The sequence below is a fragment of the Triticum aestivum genome, chromosome 7B (genome assembly GCF_018294505.1).
Source record: "Triticum aestivum cultivar Chinese Spring chromosome 7B, IWGSC CS RefSeq v2.1, whole genome shotgun sequence".
NCBI lineage: Eukaryota > Viridiplantae > Streptophyta > Magnoliopsida > Poales > Poaceae > Triticum > Triticum aestivum.
This window is the reverse complement of record NC_057813.1, coordinates 432,629,070-432,654,598: the sequence shown is the minus strand read 5'-3', so window position 1 is coordinate 432,654,598 and position 25,529 is coordinate 432,629,070. Positions and strand designations below refer to the sequence as shown.

At 47.9% G+C, this 25,529-nt stretch overlaps 1 protein-coding gene across 1 annotated transcript; it reads left to right on the top strand.

Moving 5' to 3' along the window:
* Positions 1-11,597: 11,597 nt before the first annotated feature.
* Positions 11,598-14,293, top strand: LOC123161055 (uncharacterized). Its single transcript, XM_044578909.1, has 2 exons — positions 11,598-12,004; positions 13,236-14,293. Exon 2 carries the CDS (start codon positions 13,271-13,273, stop codon positions 14,120-14,122), a length of 852 nt encoding a protein of 283 aa, XP_044434844.1. The 5' UTR covers positions 11,598-12,004; positions 13,236-13,270; the 3' UTR covers positions 14,123-14,293.
* The last annotated feature ends 11,236 nt before the right edge of the window (positions 14,294-25,529 follow it).

Genomic DNA, 25,529 nt, shown 5'->3' with positions numbered 1-25,529 from the left:
ACAACTGAGGCCAACTGCATATCATAGTACTTCCCCTCTACAATTGGTACGTGGAAATCCTCCTAGCATTTCCCATTTGCATAAGTTCGGATGTGCTGCATACATCCCGATCTCACCACCACAATGGACATCTATGGGCCCACACAGGAAACTAGGGATCTATTGTTGGAAATATGCCCTAGAGGCAATAATAAAATGGTTATTATTATATTTCCTTGTTCATGATAATTGTCTTTTATTCATGCTATAATTGTGTTATCCGGAAATCATAATACATGTGTGAATACATAGACCACAACATGTCCCTAGTGAGCCTCTAGTTGACTAGCTCATTGATCAACAGATAGTCATGGTTTCCTGACTATGGACATTTGGATGTCACTGATAATGGGATCACATCATTAGGAGAATGATGTGATGGACAAGACCCAATCCTAAGCATAGCACAAGATCGTGTAGTTCGTTTGCTAGAGCTTTTCCAATGTCAAGTATCATTTCCTTAGACCATGACATCGTGCAACTCCAGGATGCCGTAGGAGTGCTTTGGGTGTACCAAACGTTACAACGTAACTGGGTGGCTATAAAGGTATACTACAGGTATCTCCGAAAGTGTCTGTTGGGTTGACACGGATCGAGACTGGGATTTGTCACTCCGTATGACGGAGAGGTATCTCTGGGCCCACTCGGTAATGCATCATCATAATGAGCTCAATGTGACCAAGTGTTTGGTCACGGGATCATGCATTACGGTACGAGTAAAGTGACCTGCCGGTAACTAGATTGAACGAGGTATTGGGATACCGACGATCGAATCTCGGGCAAGTAACATACCGATTGACAAAGGGAATTGTATACGGGATTACTTGAATCCTCGACATCGTGGTTCATTCGATGAGATCATCGTGGAACATGTGGGAGCTAACATGGGTATCCAGATCCCGCTGTTGGTTATTGGCCGGAGAGTCGTCTCGGTCATGTCTGCATGTCTCCCGAACCCGTAGGGTCTACACACTTAAGGTTCGGTGACGCTAGGGTTGTAGAGATACTAGTATGCGGTAACCCGAAAGTTGTTCGGAGTCCCGAGTGAGATTCCGGACGACACGAGGAGTTCCGGAATGGTCCGTAGGTGAAGAATTATATATACGAAGTCCAGTTTCGGCCATCGGGAAAGTTTCGGGGGTCATCGGTATTGTACCGGGACCACCGGAAGGGTCCCGGGGGTCCACCGGGTGGGGCCACCTATCCCGGAGGGCCCCATGGGCTGAAGTGGGGAAGGGAACCAGCCCCTGGTGGGCTGGTGCGCCCCCCTTGGGCCTCCCCTGCGCCTATGGTTGGAAACCCTAGGGGTGGGGGCGCCCCACTTGACTTGGGGGGCAAGTCCCCCCCCCCTTGGCCGCCGCCCCCCCTTGAGATGGGATCTCTAGGGGGCCGGCACCCCCCAGGGCCCCTATATAAAGAGGGGGAGAGGGAGGGTTGCGCACCCTGCTCCTGGCGCCTCCCTCTCCCTCTGCAACACCTCTCCCTCTCGTAGAGCTTGGCGAAGCCCTGCCGAGATCGCCGCTACTTCCACCACCACGCCGTCGTGCTGCTCGATCTCCATCAACCTCTCCCTCCCCCTTGCTGGATCAAGAAGGAGGATACATCTTCCCCAACCGTACGTGTGTTGAACGCGGAGGTGTCGTCCGTTCGGCGCTAGGATCTCCGGTGATTTGGATCACGACGAGTACGACTCCCTCAACCCCGTTCTCTTGAACGCTTCCGCGCGTGATCTACAAGGGTATGTAGATGCACTCCTCTCTCTCGTTGCTAGATGACTCCATAGATTGATCTTGGTGAAGCGTAGAAATTTATTATTTTCTGCAACGTTCCCCAACAGTGGCATCATGAGCTAGGTCTATGTGTAGTTTCTATGCACGAGTAGAACACAAACTTGTTGTGGGCGTAGATGTTGTCAATTTTCTTGCCACTACTAGTGTTATCTTGTTTCGGCGGCATCGTGGGATGAAGCGGCCCGGACCGACCTTACACGTACGCTTACGTGAGACAGGTTCCACCGACTAACATGCACTAGTTGCATAAGGTGGCTAGCGGGTGTCTGTCTCTCTCACTTTAGTCGGATCGGATTTGATGAAAAGAGTCCTTATGAAGGGTAAATAGAAATTGGCATATCATGTTGTGGTTTTACGTATGTAAGAAACATTCTTGCTAGAAACCTATAGAAGCCACGTAAAAACATGCAACAACAATTAGAGGACGTCTAACTTGTTTTTGCAGCATATGCCTTGTGATGTGATATGGCCAGAAGGATGTGATGAATGAAATATATGTGATGTATGAGATTGATCATGTTCTTGTAATAGGAATCACGACTTGCATGTCGATGAGTATGACAACCGGCAGGAGCCATAGGAGTTGTCTTTATTTTTTGTATGACACGCGTGTCATTGAATAACGCCATGTAAATTACTTTACTTTATTGCTAAACACGTTAGCCATAGAAGTAGAAGTAATCGTTGGCGTGACAACTTCATGAAGACACGATGATGGAGATCATGGTGTCATGCCGGTGACGAAGATGATCATGGCGCCCCGAAGATGGAGATCAAAGGAGCAATATGATATTGGCCATATCATGTCACTATTTGATTGCATGTGATGTTTATCATGTTTTGCTTCTTATTTGCTTAGTACGACGGTAGTAAATAAGATGATCCCTTATAATAATTTCAAGAAAGTGTTCCCCCTAACTGTGCGCCGTTGCGAAAGTTCGTTGTTTCGAAGCACCACGTGATGATCGGGTGTGATAGATTCTAACGTTCACATACAACGGGTGTAAGACAGATTTACACATGCAAAACACTTAGGTTGACTTGACGAGCCTAGCATGTACAGACATGGCCTCGGAACACAAGAGATCGAAAGGTCGAACATGAGTCGTATGGAAGATACGGTCAACATGGAGATGTTCACCGATGATGACTAGTCCGTCTCACGTGATGATCGGACATGGTCTAATTGAGTCGGATCATGTATCACTTAGATGACTAGAGGGATGTCTAATCTGAGTGGCAGTTCATTAAATAATTTGATTAGATGAACTTAATTATCATGAACTTAGTCTAAAAACCTTTGCAAAATGTCTTATAGATCAAATGGCCAACGCTCATGTCAACCTCAACTTCAGCGCGTTCCTAGAGAAAACCAAGCTGAAAGATGATGGCAGCAACTATTCGGACTGGGTCCGGAACCTGAGGATCATCCTCATAGCTGCCAAGAAAGCATATGTCCTAGAAGGACCGCTAGGTGAAGCACCCATCCCAGAGAACCAAGACGTTATGAACGCTTGGCAGTCACATGCTGATGATTACTCCCTCGTTGAGTGCAGCATGCTTTACAGCTTAGAACCGGGGCTCCAAAAGCGTTTTGAGCAACACGGAGCATATGAGATGTTCAAAGAGCTGAAAATGGTTTTCCAAGCTCATGCCCGGGTCGAGAGATATGAAGTCTCCGACAAGTTCTACAGTTGTAAGATGGAGGAAAATAGTTCTGTCAGTGAGCACATACTCAAAATGTCTGGGTTGCACAACCGCTTGTCCCAGCTGGACATTAACCTCCCGGACGAGGCGGCCATTGACAGAAACCTTCAGTCGCTCCCACCTAGCTACAAGAGCTTTGTGATGAACTAAAATATGCAGGGGATGGTGAAAACTATTCCTGAAGTATTTTCAATGCTGAAATCAGCAGAGGTGGAAATCAAAAAGGAACATCAAGTGTTGATGGTCAATAAAACCACTAGTTTCAAGAAAGGCAAGGGTAAGAAGAACTTCAAGAAGGACGGCAAGGGAGTTGCCGCGCCCGGTAAGCCAGTTGTCGGGAAGAAGTCAAAGAATGGATCCAAACCTGAGACTGAGTGCTTTTATTGCAAGGGAAAGGGACACTGGAAGCGGAACTGCCCCAAATACTTAGCGGACAAGAAGGCCGGCAACACCAAAGGTATATGTGATATACATGTAATTGATGTGTACCTTACCAGTACTCGTAGTAGCTACTGGGTATTTGATACCGGTGCGGTTGCTCATATTTGTAACTCAAAACAGGAGCTACGGAATAAGCGGAGACTCGTGAAGGACGAGGTGACGATGCGCGTCGGGAATGGTTCCAAGGTCGATGTGATCACCGTCGGCACGCTACCTCTACATTTACCTACGGGATTAGTTTTAAACCTCAGTAATTGTTATTTAGTGCCAGCTTTGAGCATGAACATTGTATCTGGATCTCGTTTAATACGAGATGGCTACTCATTTAAATCCGAGAATAATGGTTGTTCTATTTATATGAGAGATATGTTTTATGGTCATGCCCCGCTGGTGAATGGTTTATTCTTAATGAATCTCGAACGTGATGTTACACATGTTCATAGTGTGAATACCAAAAGATGTAAAGTTGATAAGGATAGTCCCACATACTTGTGGCACTGCCGCCTTGGTCACATTGGTGTCAAACGCATGAAGAAGGTCCATGCTGATGGACTTTTGGAGTCTCTTGATTACGAATCATTTGACACGTGCGAACCATGCCTTATGGGCAAAATGACCAAGACTCCGTTCTCCAGAACAATGGAGCGAGCAACCAACTTATTGGAAATCATACATACTGATGTGTGCGGTCCAATGAGCGTTGAGGCTCGTGGAGGATACCGTTATGTTCTCACTCTCACTGAAGAGTTGAGTAGATATTGGTATGTCTACTTGGTGAAACACAAGTCTGAGACCTTTGAAAAGTTCAAGGAATTTCAGAATGAGGTAGAGAATCAACGTGACCGAAAGATAAAGTTATTACGATCAGATTGTGGGGGAGAATATTTAAGTCACTAATTTGGTACGCACTTAAGGAAATGTGGTATCGTTTCACAACTCATGCCGCCTGGAAAACCTCAGCGTAACGGTGTGTCCGAACGTCGTAATCACACTCTATTGGATATGGTGCGATCTATGATGTCACTCACCAATTTACCGCTATCATTTTGGGGATACGCTCTAGAGACAGCTACATTCACTTTAAATAGGGCACCATCTAAATCCGTTGAGACGACACCGTATGAATTATGGTTTCGGAAGAAACCTAAGCTGTCATTTCTAAAAGTTTGGGGATGCGATGCTTATGTCCAGAAACTTCAACCTGGAAAGCTCGAACCCAAGTCGAAAAAATGCGTCTTCATGGGATACCCTAAGGAAACCATTGGGTATAAGTTCTACCTCAGATCCGAAGGCAAGATCTTTGTTGCCAAGAACGGGTCCTTTCTGGAGAAAGAGTTTCTCTCGAAAGAAGTAAGTGGGAGGAAAGTAGAACTCGATGAAGTACTGCCTCTTGAACCGGAAAGTAGCGCGGCTCACGAAGATGTTCCCGTGGTGCGTGCACCGACTAGAGAGGAAATTAATGATGATGATCAAGGTACTTCGGATCAAGTTACTACTGAACTTCATAGGTCCACGAGGACACATTCCACACCAGAGTGGTATGGCAACCCTGTCCTAGAAATCATGTTGTTAGACAATGGTGAACCTTCGAACTATGAAGAAGCAATGGCGGGCCCAGATTCCAACAAATGGCTTGAAGCCATGCAATCCGAGATAGGATCCATGTATGAAAACAAAGTGTGGACTTTGATAGACTTGCCCGATGATCGGCGAGCGATAGAAAACAAATGGATCTTTAAGAAGAAGACGGACGTGGATGGTAATGTTACCATCTATAAAGCTCGACTTGTCGCTAAGGGTTATCGACAAGTTCAAGGGGTTGACTACGATGAGACTTTTTCTCCCGTAGCGAAGCGGAAGTCCGTCCGAATCATGTTAGCAATTGCCGCATACTATGATTATGAGATATGGCAAATGGACGTCAAAACGGCATTCCTTAACGGCCATCTTAAGGAAGAACTATATATGATGCAGCCGGAAGGTTTTGTCGACCCTGAGAATGCTAACATGGTATGCAAGCTCCAGCGCTCCATCTATGGGCTGGTGCAAGCATCTCGGAGTTGGAACATTCGCTTTAATGAAATGATCAAAGCGTTTGGGTTTATGTAGACTTATGGAGAAGCCTGCGTTTACAAGAAAGTGAGTGGGAGCTCTGTAGCATTTCTCATATTTTATGTGGATGACATACTTTTGATGGGAAATGATATAGAACTTTTGGACAGCATTAAGGCCTACTTGAACAAGTGTTTTTCAATGAAGGACCTTGGAGAAGCTGCTTACATATTAGGCATCAAGATCTATAGAGATAGATCGAGACGCCTCATAGGTCTTTCACAGAGAACATACCTTGATAAGATATTGAAGAAGTTCAATATGGATCAGTCCAAGAAGGGGTTCTTGCCTGTGTTGCAAGGTGTGAAATTGAGCTCGGCTCAATGTCCGACCACGGCAGAAGATAGAGAAAATATGAGTGTCGTCCCCTATGCCTCGGCCATATGGTCTATCATGTATGCCATGCTGTGTACCAGACCTGATGTAAACCTTACCGTAAGTTTGGTAGGAAGGTACCAAAGTAATCCCGGCATGGAACACTGGATAGTGGTCAAGAATATCCTGAAGTACGTGAAAAGGACTAAGGATATGTTTCTCGTATATGGAGGTGACGAAGAGCTCGTCGTAAAGGGTTACGTCGACGCTAGCTTCGACACAGATCTGGATGACTCTAAGTCACAAACCGAATATGTGTATATTTTGAATGGAGGGGCAGTAAGCTGGTGCAGTTGCAAGCAAAGCGTCGTGGTGGGATCTACATGTGAAGCGGAGTGCATGGCAGCCTCGGAGGCAGCATGAAGCAATCTGGATGAAGGAGTTCATCACCGACCTAGGAGTCATACCCAATGCGTCAGGGCCAGTCACTCTCTTCTGTGACAACACTGGAGCTATTGCCCTTGCCAAGGAGCCCAGGTTTCACAAGAAGACCAGGCACATCAAGCGTCGCTTCAACTCCATTCGTGAAAATGTTGAAGATGGATACATAGATATTTGCAAAGTGCATACGGATCTGAATGTCGCAGATCCGTTAACTAAACCTCTTCCGCGAGCAAAACATGATCAACACCAAAACTCTATGGGTGTTCGATTCATCACAATGTAACTAGATTATTGACTCTAGTGCAAGTGGGAGACTGTTGGAAATATGCCCTAGAGGCAATAATAAAATGGTTATTATTATATTTCCTCGTTCATGATAATTGTCTTTTATTCATGCTATAATTGTGTTATCCTGAAATCGTAATACATGTGTGAATACATAGACCACAACATGTCCCTAGTGAGCCTCTAGTTGACTAGCTCGTTGATCAATAGATAGTCATGGTTTCCTGACTATGGACATTTGGATGTCATTGATAACGGGATCACATCATTAGGAGAATGATGTGATGGACAAGACCCAATCCTAAGCATAGCACAAGATCGTGTAGTTCGTTTGCTAGAGCTTTTCCAATGTCAAGTATTATTTCCTTAGACCATGAGATCATGTAACTCCCGGATGCCGTAGGAGTGCTTTGGGTGTACCAAACGTCACAACGTAACTGGGTGTCTATAAAGGTATACTACAGGTATCTCCGAAAGTGTCTGTTGGTTGACACGGATTGAGACTGGGATTTGTCACTCCGTATGACGGAGAGGTATCTCTGGGCCCACTCGGTAATGCATCATCATAATGAGCTCAATGTGACCAAGTGTTTGGTCACAGGATCATGCATTACGGTATGAGTAAAGTGACTTGCCGGTAACGAGATTGAACGAGGTATTGGGATACCGACGATCGAATCTCGGGCAAGTAACGTACCGATTGAACAAGGGAATTCTATACGGGATTACTTGAATCCTCGACATTATGGTTCATTCGATGAGATCATCGTGGAACATGTGGGAGCCAACATGGGTATCCAGATCCCGTTGTTGGTTATTGGCCGGACAGTCGTCTCGGTCATGTCTGCATGTCTCCCGAACCCGTAGGGTCTACACACTTAAGGTTTGGTGACGCTAGGGTTGTAGAGATACTAGTATGCGGTAACCCGAAAGTTTTTCGGAGTCCCGGATGAGATCCCGGACATCACGAGGAGTTCCGGAATGGTCCGGAGGTGAAGAATTATATATAGGAAGTCCAGTTTCGGCCATCGGGAAAGTTTCGGGGGTCACCAGTATTGTACCGGGACCACCGGAAGGGTCCCAGGGGTCCACCGGGTGGGACCACCTATCCCAGAGGGCCCCATGGGCTGAAGTGGGGAAGGGAACCAGCCCCTGGTGGGCTGGTGCGCCCCCTTTGGGCCTCCCCTGCGTCTAGGGTTGGAAACCCTAGGGGTGGGGGCGCCCCACTTGACTTGGGGGGCAAGTCCCCCCCCCCTTGGCCGCCGCCCCCCCTTGAGATGGGATCTCTAGGGGGCCGACACCCCCCCTCCCAGGGCCCCTATATAAAGAGGGGGAGAGGAAGGGCTGCGCACCCCTGCTCCTGGCGCCTCCCTCTCCCTCTGCAACACCTCTCCCTCTCGTAGAGCTTGGCGAAGCCCTGCCGAGATCGCCGCTACTTCCACCACCACGCTGTCGTGCTGCTGGATCTCCATCAACCTCTCCCTCCCCCTTGCTAGATCAAGAAGGAGGAGACGTCTTCCCCAACCGTACGTGTGTTGAACACGGAGGTGCCGTCCGTTCGGCGCTAGGATCTCCGGTGATTTGGATCACGACGAGTACGACTCCCTCAACCCCGTTCTCTTGAACGCTTCCGCGCGTGATCTACAAGGGTATGTAGATGCACTCCTCTCTCTCGTTGCTAGATGACTCCATAGATTGATCTTGGTGAAGCGTAGAATTTTTTTATTTTCTGCAACGTTCCCCAACATCTATGTGGGGTACGAATCACCGTCGATTATCAAGTACCTAGAACCCCTTACTGGGGATCTGTTCACAGCCAGTCACGCTGATTGCATATCTTATGAGGAGCATTTCTTGACATTAGGGGGATATTTCAAGTACCAGAAAGAATGCCTGGAACTCGATTGGAATACTCAAGCCATTTCATCCTCTGATCCACATACCCAAGAGACCGAACTCCAAGTTTGGAAAATCATAAATTTGCAACATCTTGCAAATAATCTACCAGATTCATTTACTGATCTGAAAGGTGTTACTAAATCCATAAATTCGGCCAGAAATGCGCCCGAAAGAATGGAGGTACCAATAAAAACAACTCAACTCCCTATTTGTAAAAGGAGGGGGAGTAGTACGGCCTCTGATATGGAGCAAGCTTCTAGAAAGTAGCAAAGAAAATCAAGGAGAAAAACCTTAGAGTCGGAAAATGCAAGACAACTCAACGTTGACAAACACCTCATGGGTTGTATACACCTAGTGGAAGGGCAACCTCCATAATCCAGTTTCAGTTTGCGCACACTGGGTGGGACGTTGGAACACCCAGACTCAAACATATTGAAAATCACAGAGTCATCAGGGGTGTAGGAAATTTCCATCAACTATGTTGATTCTAGAGAATCATTTGACCGGAATACTACGATGTCGACATATATTTTGCTAAAAGATTGCAGATACCCTTCTCACTGATCATGATCCAAGGACTATCATTGAGTGCCAAAAGCGCTCTAATTGACCTAAATGGAAGGATGTAATCCAAGCAGAAATTGCCTCGCTCAAGAAAAGAAAGGAATTCACTAAAGCAATACCGACACCTCCTAGTGTTTTCCCTGTGGGATTCAAATGGGGTTTTCTCCGGAAACGGAATGAGAACAATGAGGTGGTGAGATATAAAGCGAGGCTCGTAGCACAAGGTTTCACGCAAAAACCCGGCATTGATTTCAATGAGCCATATTCTCCAGTAATGAGTGGAACCACTTTCCGATATCTTATATCTTTGGCAGTGCAAAATAGTATATCTATGCAGTCGATGGACATTGTGACCACATATCTTTATGGGTCACTAGATTCAGATATATATGAAGGTTCCTGACGAAATCTCTATCCCGAATAAAAGTGCAAAATGCAGCATGTATTGTGTAAAGCTGAATAAGTCATTATATGGCTTAAGGTAGTCAGGACGGATGTGGTACAACCGACTCAATGTCCCTTCTTCAGAAAGATTACTCCAATAGTAGTGATTGCCCATGTGTCTTCATCAAGAAGTCCTCTACAGGATTTTGCATCATTTCTATGTACGTTGATGATCTCAACATCATTGGCAACATGATATTGATGAAGCACGCAATCACCTAAAGGGGAATTTGAGATGAAGGATTTGGGTAAAACCAAATTTTCCTTAGGTATTCGACTTGAGCACCTTCCCTCATGTATCATGGTACACCAAGCTGCCTATATCCAGAAAATATTGGAGAAATCCAACGTGGACAAATCCTACCCATCTAAAACTCTCATGGTGGTTCGTTCTCTACACGTAGAGAAAGATCCATTCAAGGCAAGGGATGATGGAGAAGAGGTGTTGGGACCCGAAGTTCCATACCTCAGTGCCATTGGAGCGCTTATGTATCTTGCAAATTGCACGAGACCTGACCTCGCATTTGCAGTGAATCTACTTGCTAGACACAGCGCATCTCCCACCAAACGCCATTGGTCTAGGGTGAAGAATATTTTCCGACATCTCCAAGACACAAAAGATCTTGACCTATTTTCCAATTTCAGATAAATCAGGACTCTGATATGATTGGATATGCAGATGCTGGCTATTTATCTGAACCCATAATGCCAGATCGCAGACCGACTTTGTGTTCCTACATGGTGGTAATGCTATATCATGAAAGTCTTCGAAACAGACTCTGGTGGCAACATCTACCAATCATTCCGAAATAATTTCATTATTTGAAGCATCACGTGAATGTGTATGGCTTCACAGAATGACAAACCACATACAACTGTCATGTGAAATTGATCTGATAGAATCACCTACCATTATCTATGAAGATAATACGGCATGTGTTGCACAGATGCAAACAACATATATCAAGCGTAATATCACTAAGCATATTTATCCTAAATGGTTTTTCCCCATAATCTTCAGAAAAGCGGGGAAATAAGCATCTTGCAAGTTAAATCATGTAAAAATCTTGCCCATTTATTTACCAAAGTCTCTACCAAATTCTACATTCCAGAAATATGTTCATGGAATTGGTATGCGGCGATTTCAGGACTTGCAGGTGTCACAGGGAGTCTCTTTTTTTTTGTGGGGACAGGGAGTCTCTTCTTGATATATCCTTGTTTAAGACATCACATTAAGCTATTTCTCTTCGTGAGTTTTTGTTTCAGATTTTCACCAAAAAATTGATGGAGAACTTTCGGAGGAGAATCTTTTTGAGACGATAGCGCTACATGAATGATCATGAAACGATTCTATATGGTCAAATATAAATTAGGGGAGTGTTATGATTAATTACAAACCTGTAATTAAATGAAAATCTCCTCTTTCTCAAACGACGCCTCTCTCTGGTCTCTCTCTGGAACGGACCCATGCTTTCTTAGCGTCGCGTCTCTCCGGACGATATATATTGTAGGAGTAATTTGCAACTCCGAATTAAGAGTAGTTTCCGTTCGATTCAAAAAGTATCTGCTCCATACAACGGATGGCGATCGTAGATACCAGATTTTATACTCTTTTAAGTAAAAGAAATTGATCAATCGGATCTGGGGTGATGGACGGAACGCTCGACGGCTGCAATCTCTAGCTCTTCCTCGCTGCGGCACCAAGCTCACTCTACTGTCAACGAAGAGAAAAGGGTCACGCCTCACTGCCTCACGCGTCACGCTCCCCCGCCTCTGCTCCGCCGTGCCGCCGCGCCGCCCTAGCATCTTGCTGCGTCGCGCCGTCGCCCCCCGCCTCCGCGACGGCCCTGCTGGTCCAGCTCGTCGCTCGCCGACGCGTTCCCCACCGGCTTGTCGCGTGGGCCCGCGCGGCTGCGTTGCTGCTGCTCCCAGTTCCGGCTGCTCCAGACAGCGTCAGGAGCAAGGTGATTTCCTATGCTTGCATACTAGATCAAGAGATTTCATCTCCATTCCCCATCGAGACGAAGAGTTCAAATTCAATCCACCTTATAATTCTGCAATTGAGCCAGATTCTATTTTATAATCTGTCACGGGTACCTTTTGCCAAAGGTATAAGCGGCTAAGCGCTCAGTGTTTGGTCCCGGGCTTGCTCCAATCCCGGCTCCGCCGCTGTCCACACGATCTGCTGTGCCAACGGCGACGGGACAAAAGATGCCACGGCGAGCAGATTGTTTTCTTTTTGTTTCTCTGGCTTGTTTGGATTGATTGTTTGGGGATTATTACTGTGCTGTGGCTGAGGAAATCGATTCACAAAGACTACGAACTAGAGCAAGCAAACAACAGATGAATAATAGTAAAAGACAGGAATTTCATCTAGGCAATCGTTGACCAAGGAAGAAATGAATGCACACAAGTTTGATCTGAGTTGACCCCCATAGGATTTTTTTGCTTGGGTGGTATATTAGAGATTAACTTCTGAAAGATATTTGTGGTTTTAACTGAATTCCCCATGCCCATCATTTGGTCGGCGCCTGTCCAAGCTGCTCATCTTGTGGGTGTTACTGATTCATCAATTCCCCTTCATAGTACCGTTACACGATAATACCAGTTGCCAATCGCTCCAATTTGACCTTGGCTGGTTGCCTTCTGAATCACTGAATTATAGTTCGGCCACAATTTGACATTTCCGTTGATCTTTTGTTGTAAGAAATGCAGACCCCTTGCCTGGGGGAGGATAAGTTTTTTGCAAAATTAAGTACTCCCTCCATCCCAAAATAAGTGTCGCTGATTTAGTACAACTTTACTTGACTAATATATTTTGGTACCTCTTTTAAGCTGCAGAAACTGATCAAGTATTTTGTTTTTGTGATGGATACCCTCTCCCTCTTATTTTATAATCTGGATGAAATTGTAGGTGACTCATTCCTGGGCAGGTGCTGCTTGTTGCATAATATGATACACACTTTATTTTTTGACCTCATAATATGTTACACTCTTGCTTTCACTACGTTCTTCTCTCTCTATCATATACAGTATGCTGTTTCGTAAGGTAATATGTTTATACCAAAGTCTTGATATGCACCTTTTGTAATTGCATGTATTTCACATTTTTCGCGAGATGTATTTTACATTTGAACACTGTACAATATATGGAAATATAAATGCTCAATTGCTGTTTCTTTTGCCTTATTGCAGTAAATGAGATTATGAGTTGCATTGAAAGGTAGTTCATGAACACAGTGCTAACCATGTCTGGTATCGATGATGAGGAGCCACATCAGGTTCATCAGTTTATGAACAGAGCAGTAGCTATGTCAGCTATGGATGTTAAGGAACCACCTTCAGTGGTTTCCATTGATCCATCACGGTCAGTGAATATAGTTGACGAGGACGATGATTGGGTTATAGTCAAGAAACAGCGGATCACCATATTGATCCCTCCACTATCACCTGCGGCTGCAAGCCCTCAAGCTGGCACACCCAAGTTAAGTTCTAGACAAGTTAGCCTACCAAGAATGAGCAGGAGAAACTGCAATGCTGCCACAAAGAAGCATCCAAAACATTTTTCTACGAAGAAATCTTTGGAGGGCCTTGGCGTCGACGCCAATATCAAGAAAGCTCGAACTTGCCCTTCTGAAAGAATTGTTCATCAAGACGATGCAAAGATGAAGGGAGAATCGTCACGAAGTGCTGCTGCCGCTGTTGTAAGGTCTGAATGGACTAAACATGCTGTTGAAGGATTGTCCCATCAAGCCGCAGAGAAAGCAACAAGTCCACTCGGAAACATGTATGATCCTGGGCTGCCAGTTATTTCTTCAAATGTCACAAATAAGGTACTGCGAGCACGACTTCTTCAGAGACGGGTTGCTCGGTTCGGCGGGCTGAGGAATTGGCTTTTGACTTGCGGTCTTGGATGGTTTGTCAAAATATTGGACAGTGAAGGTATTGGGATGTACCAGATGGTCTCCCTTACAATGAGCCAGCTGAAAGAGATGGGCCTTATTGCCGTAGGACCCCGGAGAAAATTGATCCATGCTATTGACAGTATCTGCAAGCCCGGTCAGTTCGAGATGTTTTCTTGATCTCAAGTGTGTTTCGGTTCGTTTGTTAGATGTTTTGATGCTAGTCGGTTCAGTGACTGCAGCCGTGTGCAAATCCCTCGAATGGTTCGATGCTCTGTTGTAACTTAGAACTGAAAATGCAACTCATGTTAAAAATGCTTTTAAGTAGAAAATTAGAAGGCTATCGTTCGATCTGCTCTGTGAAATAGTATGATCCATTGTAAGAACATCTCGCATAGAAATGGATTTTTGAATAGATCAATCTGCTACCTTAAGGTAAACGTCGACGCTGCAGCTGCACATATTGCTATCTCCGGTGCAGCTACTGCCGGGGTTGCCACCGTTGTCCAGGTCAGAGGCGTGGGTGGACGACGTCCAGGTGGCACCGGACCCACAAATCAGTGGCTAAAGTGAAGGTGTATGGATGTGAGTCGTGCGAGCCGAGTCGAGTGAGGTGTGTGTTTAGAAACGCAGGTCGAGCTGTACTCTGGTTATCGTTGATGAATGAAAACGTCGGAACCCTACAATCGTCGAGCTGTACCTCTCTCATCTCTCCACCGAGCCTCTCTGCTCTGCGATTGTTAAAAAAAAGGGGCCTGTCTGCTCATCCCCAATTCCTCCACGATTCGCAAATCCTACCGAGAACCCTACAATTGGTACGCACGATCCGACCGTAAAATTCCACTGCGATGGGTGCAAATTTTGTTTCGGTAATATTTCGTGCAAAATCACTACCTAGGTTGGCTGGATTTGTAGGAGGGCTGCATGGCACCGTCTAAGCGCCAATTGATCGTCACCGCAATGGGGGCGCAATATTGAGCAGAATCAGCCCTAGTTGGCGGCGCTGCTCTCCGCACGACGAATTTGAGCAAGCAAATTTGAAGCCACGCAGGATCGGGGTGCGGCAAGCTGAGCGCCTTGTCCCCCCGGGCACGGCAATGAATGCGGCGGCTGACCCGTCCACGGCGACCGGCGTCACCATGGAGACCGGCATGTCGTCCGCGACCCGGCCATCACAAGTGACAAGTCGAGGTACCCCGCCTCGCCAACAAGTCTTCGTTGCCGGAGACACCGGAGGAACCACCAGCGGCCGTGGGCTGCGTCACTCACAACATCGGGTTAACCGTTGGAACAGAGTGATCCGCGTGCAGAGGTGGCACACGACACGACACGAGCTTCCTCCTAGGGATCGACGCCGGGAGTTGGTACCAGATCGCGACTGGGAGTGCGCCGTCAAGCCGGGCAAGCATGACTTTCCTCCTTCTCCGGGCACCAACCCCCGTGGCCCCGTCTCTGGATCGACTTGACCTGTTGACCATCACCTATTTTGACATGTATCAGGAGGTACCACTCTGTATCAGGCAAGCGCTCAAACGTTGTCGTCGTCATCATCGTGAGTGGCCTTGGGATGATTTCGCTCGGGAATTTGAGTTGGAATTTGGGCATGAAGAATATGGCAGTCATATGACAGGGCTGCTGCAACTGCAACTGAAGCAAATTGGCAGAGTTTCCTAGTATCGTTCTAAAAGATTGCAGTCTCCAGCTGGTGGTACTCGAGGTGTGATTCTGGCAAGAATTTGGGACGAAGAACTGAAGTTTAATCGTCCTCCCCCAACATTTTTCAGCAGGGTATCCACCTGTTGCTCCAAATCAGTAAACCCAGGTGCATGGAAAACCCTGACGACTATGGCAGAAGCCGTCAGTTGAGGGACTCTCGGCGCTCTAATGTGGGTTGCTTTCGCTATGGAGAAAAAATACAGAGAGGAACATCAATGCACAGAAACCGATGCAGCTATTGGGTGAACATGGGAGAATTCTGACAGAGGAAGCAGTGCAAGCATTGGAACTGTTGTCTGAACCTGAAGTGGTTGAGTGATGTCAACTTTCCCTGAATCTGAATGTTTGTTTCTGGAGTTAAAACAAGTGACACCGTTCGTCTCCTAGTTCTAGTTGGAAATCAACTTATGTTCACTCTAGTGGATTCTGGAAGCAATTATACCTTTGTGGACGAAAACTTTGCTCCTCGCACTGCTTTAAACTGTGTGTTGGCACTGACAGTCAAAGTTACAGTGGCTAATGGACAGCTGATGCAGTCTCAAAAGTTAGTTCCAGCTCTGTCATGGTTGCACATTCCAAACTACTATGCGTGTACTGCAGCTAGGAGCGTATGATACAGGCTCTGTAATTTCTGCACAATGGCACTCTAGTCACCTTGCAGGGGATTCATTCTCCAATGTCAGGCGACTTAGCAATCCATTTATTTGTACCAGTTGGATAATGTGTTCCATGGGCCATGGAGATTGTTAACTATACTCTAGATGCATCTGATATCCATACTTCAGAACGGGCATGTGAAGTAATTGCCCTGCTTGAGGAGTTCAGTGACATTTTCGACGCTTCCACCAAATTATCGCCCCATCGTGCTTCCGATCACTTATTCACCATGTAGCCAGGACATAGACTACTGATGGTCTGCAAGTGCACAGAGTACAGTTGTATCTTTTTTGAAGTAAGGGTATCGATCCCACACGAAGCACATGAAATGTTATTTGCCTCTCGTGGAGGTTTACGGAGATGTACGTGCACATTAATTACAGTCCAATGCAGAGTGGAAACGGAGATTGGAAGTGTTGCAAATGATTGGCGACTGAAACTAATGCGCAAGAGTGTAATATCCTAAAATTCTAAATTTTGAAATGTTAATGATTTAAATATGATCAATTAAAGTTGTGTGTGTTGTTTGAATTTAGCTAGGTTTGACTAGGATTTGAAACTTTTGGTGTTAAAATAAATATTACCGAAAAAGGCTTTCGCCCCGCTTTATAAATAAAGCAAACCGCCAAGGACAAACAAGCAGAGTCAAGTCCACACACACTCACGCACCCAAGTCACACGAACAAGTATATAGGTTCTGCTGAGAGCACAGCTCAAGAAGCTCAAACAAAAAAAAAAGGCAGCAAATGCCGGGCGAAGGAGACGTCTAGTCCGGCTCCGGCGGAGGCGGCGAGGGAGGCGGCGACAGGCGGACGGCCATCGATCGGAGGTCGGCGATGAAGGCTGAGATGGCGTCACGGTCCAGGGGACGGCTAAGCGGCCGCCAAAGCTGCAAAAAACCCGAGAGTTTAAAGAGAGCGTCAGTAGATCGACGAAGAGGAGTGCGCTGAATCACGAGCTTATTGCGAACAGTCCAGAGGGTCCAGGCGAGGACCCCAATCTCAAGCCACCTAATGTGGCGAGAAGTCGCGGGGGACGACTGGAGTTCGTCAAATAAGTCAGGGAAGTTGGTGTGGCACCAATTTCCGCCGACCACTTCGCGAAAGCAACTCAGAGGAACTGGGCGGACACGCAGGAGAAGAAAATGTGGTTCGAATCTTCGGGAACCCCACAGAGTGGGCAGAGGCCAGTGCCCGGGCCATTGCGCTTGAGAACCTCCACCCCGGACGGGATCCGGCCACGAATCCATTGCCACATGAAGATACGGATCTTCAGCGGCAAGCGGATGGGCCAGACTAGCGACAGAGGGAGAGGGGCGGCAGATGGTGCGATGGCCAGGTAGAGAGATTTGGTGGAGAATTGGCCCGAAGGTTCGAGGCGCCACCAGACTAGGTCAGGCGCACCATCCAGTGTCGTGTAGAGAAATACAGTCGAGTAACTCACGCCAGGCGGTGGATTCCATTGGACCAAAGGCCCGCCGGAAAGCAAGGCGCCCTAAGTCAAGAAGGCCCTATCAACGGAGATCACGGGGTCAACGGCAATGGAGAAGAGACCAGGGAAGCGAGACGCGAAGGGAATGCCCCCGGCCCACCGATCAAACCAGAAAAGCGTCGAAGTTCCCGCGCCCACCGAGATGGACGTCCCGATGCGGAGGACCGGAAGGAGCTGGACGATCGACTGCCAGAACTGAGAGCCTCCGGACTTCTGGCAGAAGGCGAGAGGCTGCCCACGCAGGTATTTGTTCCGGATGATGTCAAGCCAAAGACCACCATGTCCCTGCGAGATTCGCCAGAGCCAGCGGGAGAGGAGGGCAATGTTCATCCGTTTAGAGCACATGATGTCAATGCCCCCCTGCTCCCGGGGCTTGCAAATGTCAGGCCAGCTAACCATATGGTATTTCTGCTTCTCCTTGTCACCCGCCCAGTAAAAGCGGGACTGGATCTTGGCAATCTCCTTGTGGAGGGTCTCGTGGAGGCTGTAGAAGCTCATTAGGAACAAGAGGAGGCTGGAGAGAGAAGAATTGCTGAGAATAGTCCGGGCTACTTTGGACAACCACCGTCCCTGCCAGGGTTCGACGCGGGTTTGTAGCTTGGCCACTAAGGGGCGCAAGTCCGCGACGGTGAGCCTGGAGTCACTAATGGGCGTTCCCAAGTAAGTAGTGGGAAGAGTGCCCATGCGGCCTGTTGGCGATGGCCAAAGACTCGGCAGGGGGGTATCCCATCACCATCACATCGCTCTTGTCGAAATTGATCTTGAGACCCGACATCTGCTGGAAGCAGAGGAGAAGGAACTTGAGGTTGGCGATATCGTTCTCCAAGCCTTCAACCATAATGATAGTGTCGTCGGCATACTGGAGAATGGATATCCCAGAGCCCCCGGCGAGGTGGGGAGTGATCCCACGAATATGGCCCGCTGCTTTCGCCTTATCGAGGATGGATGCTAGCGCGTCTACGACCATATTGAACAAGAACGGGGAGAAGGGATCGCCTTGTCTAACCCCACATAGGGTGGGGAAGAAGGGGCCAATCTCGCCGTTGATGTTCACGGCCGTACGACTGCACGTGACCATTTGCATGACACGAGTAACCCACCGGTCGTCAAAGCCCTTCCGAAGAAGGACCTCCCTAAGGAAGGACCAGCTAACCGTGTCGTAGGCTTTATGAAAGTCAATCTTCAGGAAGACCGCCTTGAGGTTTTTGGAGCGGACCTCATGGAGGACTTCATGAAGGACTAGGACCCCATCCAGGATGTACCGCCCCTTAATGAAAGCCGTCTGGTTGGGGTGCGTGACACGGTCGGCCAGCAGGGTCACCCTATTGGCATACCCTTTAGCCAGGATCCTGAAGATGACGTTGATGACCGTAATCGGCCGAAATTGACGAATGTCAAACGCCCCGGCAACCTTCGGGATGAGCGAGATGATCCCATAGTTGAGTCGCCTGAGGTCAATGGAGCCAACGTAGAACTCATCGAAGATAGCCATGACCTCTGGTTTAATCACGTTCTAGAAGGCCTGGAAGAATCTCACAAGAAGGCCATCCGGACCCGGTGCAGAGGAGGAATTCATGCCCTTAATGGCTTCCCAGACCTCCTGCTCGGAGAAAGGGGCCGTAAGGGCCGAGTTCTCCACATCAGACACCAACTGGGATCTGGCCCAGCAGTCGTGGGCAAGAGAAAGGCTGCTCCGAGGAGCGGCAGAGAACAAGGATCTATAGAGTCCGTCGACGTGGGACCGGATGTCGCGGGGGGACTGCAGAAGTGTCTCCCCCTCCCACAAGAGGGGGATGGTATTGCATCTACGACGGCCATTGGCAATGGCCTGGAAGTATGCCGTATTCGCGTCGCCCTTCAATACCCACTTCTGAGCCCCCCGGAGGCGCCAATAGGCCTCCTCATCAGTATAGATCACGAAGAGCTGGTCTTCCAGGTCGTACCGGGACAGCCACTCATCCGGAGAAAGCCCAATAGTATCAGCGCGCAGGTCAAGGGCCTGGATCGCTGATAACAACGTCTTCTTACGCTCACGAAGGTCGCGCCCCAGATTAGCCCCCCACCCCTTCATGAGCTGACGGGCGCGCTTCGCGCAGAAGTGCCACAAGTCAATGGCCGAGGGGGGCGGGGGTGGGGATGGGAGCGAGCCTCGATCCACCGAGTGCCAACCGCCTCAATGAAACCGGTTTGAGAGAGCCAGAATGTCTCGAACCGGAATCTGGGGGGGACGGGAGGGCGCTCGTCAGCTGAAGAGAGGAGAAGGGGACGTGGTCCGAGCCAATCCTGGTGATGGCGCGGAGGGAAGCTAAGGGGCAGCGGAGGTCCCATTCCGGGGACACTAGGACCCGGTCCAGGACGGACTGGGTCGGGGAGGCTTGCCGGTTGGTCCAGGTGAATCTGGCACCAACCCGGTCAATCTCGCGGAGGCCAAGGTCGGCAATGAAGTCATTGAACATCTGCATCTGGGCAAAGCATACATTGGCATTGCTCTTGTCCTCCGCCACGCGGAGGAGGTTAAAATCGCCACCAACCACCACCGGGAGGGGGGCCGAGGAAATCTTCCGGTGAAGCTCCTCGAGGAAGGCGGCAGACCGACTATGGTCTGCGGGCCCGTAGACAATGATGACCTCCCACTTGAAGTTGAGGGACCTCTCGAAAAGTTCCATGCTCACGAAGAACTCCCCCGGTCCATGCTGCCCACCTCAAAGGTGGCATCCTTAACGCCTAAAAGGATGCCACCCGACTGGCCGGCGCTCCCACTAGGAGGGAGCCAATACGCAAAGAGGTGGGAGCTCAGGCGATCGATCTCAGGAAGCGAGAATTCGAGTCGCATGGTCTCCTGGATGGCAACAATGTCAATGTGTTCGTCACGCATGTACTCGATGAGTTGGCGGCGTCGGCCATCATGGACGAAACCGCGGATGTTCCAGAACAGAGCACGCATTAAGGTGCCATTGGGGGGGCTGCTTGACCCCAGAACACGAGAGGCACTTTGGGCCTGGAGAGCCGCAGTGCGGGAACGGGTGCGGCCCCGGATCTCGGTCACTCCCACCAGGGGAGGAGGACCGATCTGCCGCGGCTCAGCCGGAAGAGAGTTCTCCCCGGATGGGGGAGGGACAGGGGGCAAGAGGAGAGCCGCACGGGCCTCCGCGAGCTTCCCATCCAGGATCTCACGGGCGCGGATCGCCGCAATCTGGACTAAGGGGGGGCCAGATTCCCCCCCAAAAAAATGATCGTAGAATCCAAGGCCACCTTCGCAAGGTTGCCAAGGGGGATCGACTCGAGAGCAGGGAAGGAGCAAGATGACGCCGAGGAGGGGACGGTGGGCGTACCTGGCTCCAGGTTCCGAGCAGCGGCCCGAATCTCCACCCGCTCAGAGATGGGCAGAGCCGGACTACCCTCGGGATGAGCAGCATCCAGCCGAGCACTCCGACGAGATGCCGTCACCGGGGAGGACGTCGATCTGCCCCGGCGAGAGTAGGCAGCTGACCGAGGAGGGGGTGGCTGGGCGGCCACGGGGGTGGTCACCCTGGCCTCCCCATCCAAGGTCAGGGCCCCAGCGGGAGCGGCCAGAGAATCGGGCCCTGCGCAGCTGAGGAGGGTCGGTGTCGGGGTCGGAGCCGAGGGAGGAAGCAGCAGAGGCGGCAGTGCCTCGGGGGGAGGAGGCTGAGCGGCCGCGAGGGGGGACGCCGGGGGGTGGGCGTCGAGCCCCAGGGCTACAGCCACCTCAGGGGGAACCGACGGCGCAGGGAGCAGCTGACCGGGATCCGGAGTGGCAGCCGGAAGGGGGGCCAGCTCCGGACCCGGTGAAACGAGATCTGCCGATGAGGGGGAGTGTGGGGAAGAAGCCGGGCAGACGACCAGGCCGACACTGGAGATGTCGCTCTCCTCGGAGGAAGACGCCACGTGGACCAGGGGGACACCGAGAGCCAGGAGGGAAGCAGCCTGGCGACCCTTGCCCCCGGCTGCCGGCGGCGGGGGCGAGGGGGAAGGGGAGCGGGAGTCCTCCGATCCCCCCTCGTCATCGGAGTGATGCGAGCGAGCATGGTGGCGACCGCGGTAGATACTAAAAGGACTAAAAGTTAAAATGAATATTCAAATGAGAGAGACTAAAAGGACTTTCCCGAATGTTTATTTGGATCTTATTTCAAATTTCGAGATTATTCAAAGTTATTTCAACTTAGATACGAGAGAGGATGACATGACTTCCTCAAATAAAAAAATTGGAGAACAATGAATATTATTTTATTTGGATTTGAGTATTTGAGACGATGCCAACTCAAAAATAGAATCATAAAAGAGAAGGTAATGTGACTCCTTCAATATAAATGAGTTGGGAAATGTTTCAAAAATAATTTGGATATTTTATTTGGAGTTCAAAAATATTTTGGGAATTATTTATAAGCCCTACATTTATTTTAGGGAACATTTCTAAAGCCCAAAATAAAGTTTATAAAAATATGTACGTATCTTTTATATATATTAGGCTGGAATTATAAAAAGCCAATGATGCTCCTGTCGCCGAGAAGCGCACAGATATACTCTGCTTTCAAATATGCACCTCGTACTGGTATCTTCTGATCCCGGGGAGTTCCGGTCCGTGGCCATCATCAACACCAAATGCCACCGCAGTCGTTTTTCTCAATTGCCCGTGAGCACGCCGCCACCCCACAACCCTAGATGACGTGGTGTCCTCAAAACCATTCATTGTCACTTGATCCAACGGCCGGAACCCGCCATCCGCGTGAACCATTTTTGACGAATCAGCACACACCAGTGACACTCCCAGAGCAGCCGCAACATCAGTTACAAATCGTTGCCACTGTAGACTTTCTGATACCATTTGTCCGAATATTGTTTTGGCTATTACTATTGATCTACTCAGTCAAATTAAATGAAACTTCTTTCCTATGTGTCTATATTTACCATGAAAATCCAATTGCATCATTAGTTTCAAATTTTGGACTTCTCAAATTTGAGAAATTCAAATTTGAATTCAAACCTCCTTTTGATCATATCTTGCAAACCGTATCACATTTTCAATTGATTCCTTTTGCACCAAAACACTTGTGTCATATATTTTCTATTCATATCTAATATACTCCAATTGAAATATTTTGACATTTCTAAATTGAAATTCAATTCAAACTTCATGTCATTATAACTTGAGTTGTGGTGTTCCTTTTCAATCAATTCTTTGTGCAACGAATACCTATGTTCAATACGATATATTACACAACTTGTACGTTGTTTTCCAGATACTTTTGACCATGTTTTATACTATCTCCAATATAAGCTTATATAGCAATTGTTCGTTATTCATTGACTCTTTTGAGTTGATTCCTTCACGTGTCACCTTATAGCACTTGGACCCATACCATATATATGATGTTTTGTAACCTTGCCATATTATTTTATTTCTCTTTTGATTCTTATTCATGGCATGGTTGTTTATTTGGATTATTTTGTTTATGATAGACTGCTCGGAGCGTGACCAACAGAATTATCAAGATTGTGAGTGCGACGATCTTCATCAAATGTACAAGGCAAGTTACACCTTTATCATACTTCATCCTATTATTTTTCTATACATGTAGTTCTATATCACATTACTATGCATGTGTAGGAATATTATGATAGTATGTTATTGCAATTAAGATTTAGCTTAGTATAAGCCTTGTAGATCAATGGTAGTTATATTCTTACTATGTTATGTAGACATGAATTGGTTCGTGTATGCACTGAGCTTATGTGAGAATCATATAATGACTTGACTAGAAACTAAAGATAGAGTTCACCTCGGGCGGAAGTGCTATTGCGGGGTGGTTTCAAGAATATCATGGTTTCTACCCTCTAAATGTAAGTGCAATGTCGCCCAGGTTCAAAAAGATCAGATAGACTTAGTGACTAGTAGCTTCCATGTCCAAGCACCAGCTATCTAGGCTCTGGCTTAGTTGAGTAGGTTGTGGAAGCCTCGCCTGGGCAAGCTAGCAGATGTAGATTTTGAGTAGGTGTATCTGCTGCTAGTGGGTGGAGGAGACTGCTTCTGAAAGACTCCATCTCAATCTTCGGGTTGAGTCTAGTGAGTAAAGTCTACAAATCTCTACAGAGTCTAAAAACAAATCATGATTAGGCGTGTTCCAAGTTAGAGACGAATTTGAGCAGCTAGACCATTACAGTTCTTAGATGATCTTGACAGATGAATCACCTTAATAAAACTTGAGTGAGGACCTTAATGATGGGGATAGATTGGAATTGGGGTGAACAATTTAACCATATATATTAATGGTACCCAGGTTCGGGCCATCAGAGGTTGGAATCTCTTGAGTGATTTCTTGCTGCCGCACGGATAGCTTGTGTAGGACCTCCAGGAATGTCTCAGTTGGGACTGGTTCCCGAGCTGCCCTCATGCGTGCCAAGTTGTTGGCTGGCACGTTGTCAATATGCTTGATGTGGTGTAGTTCGATGCCATCGATTTTTCCTTCCAGCTCGCATACACCACAATATGGGACCATATTTGGGTCTTTGGTGTTGAACCTCTTCATCACCTACTGAACGACAAGGTCGGAGTCGCCGCAACAAATGAGGAGACATATTCCCATGGAGGCTGCAGTGCAGAGCCCGTGGAGGAGTGTTTCATATTCTTCCACGTTGTTGGAGTTAGGAATTGTATCTGTAGGACAAGTACATCCTATCACTGCATGGTGAGATGAGGACAACTCCCCGACCCGCAATCCTTGGACGGTTAAAGAACCATCAAAGTACTTAAGCTAGTACTCGAGGTCAACATTTGTGGTATCTATCGGGCTTCGTTCCACTCGACAATGAAGTCAGTGATGGCCCAATATTCGACGGGAGAGCAAGGCTTGTATGTGATCTCGAAGGGTAGGAGCTTGATTGCCGATTTGGCCATGCAGCCTGTTGCGTCTTTGTTGTTGATGATTGTCGACAGCAGGGCGTGACTGACAACCATAATGGGATTTGCCTAGGAGTAGTGATGTAGCTTGTGGGCCGCCATGAACACGCTGTACATGATGTTCTGATAATGTGGGTAGTGGGCCTTGCATGATGTCAGAACTTTGCTAACGTAATATTCGGGATTCTGAACCCGCTGTGCCTTACTGGCTTCTTCCCGCTCTACTGCCATAACTACACTAACCACATGTGTGGTTGCTGATATGTATAGCATCAACAACTCTGACTACGTTGGGAGGCCAATGGTGGTCTGGATTGCAAGATGCGCTTGAGGTTAATGATTGCGGCCTTTGCTTCGCCGCTCTAGTAGAAATTTTCATTCTTCCGCAGGAGGCGGTAAAGCGGAAGCGAGTTCTCCTGAGCAGGGATATGAAGCAGCTGAGGGCTGTGATGCACCCCACGATCTTCTAGACCTCTCGGATCTTTTCTGGGGGCTTCAAGTTGATGATGGCTTGTGAAAGAACATCCGGTGCCCCCATGTTTGGTTTTGGTAATTGATGACAATCTCTACGGACTAATGGTTGCCTTGAGTTATATTTTAAGGGTTTGTCCATAGGTTTTTCTTGAAGACCATTTGTTGGTCTCAAGGATAGTATGTGATGACCAAGGTGCTATTCAAGGAATTATCGAAAGATTGGTCATGTGAGAGGTTGATCAAGACTAAGTCAAAGAGTGAATCAAGTTGATAAACTCACAAAGCGTACAAGATGTACCGAGAGGGATCAAGTGATCCCATGGTATATTAAGC

Coding starts and splice junctions, on each gene's coding strand:
- LOC123161055 (XM_044578909.1), top strand. CDS start 13,271: ATGAACACAGTGCTAACCATGTCTGGTATCGATGATGAGGAGCCACAT.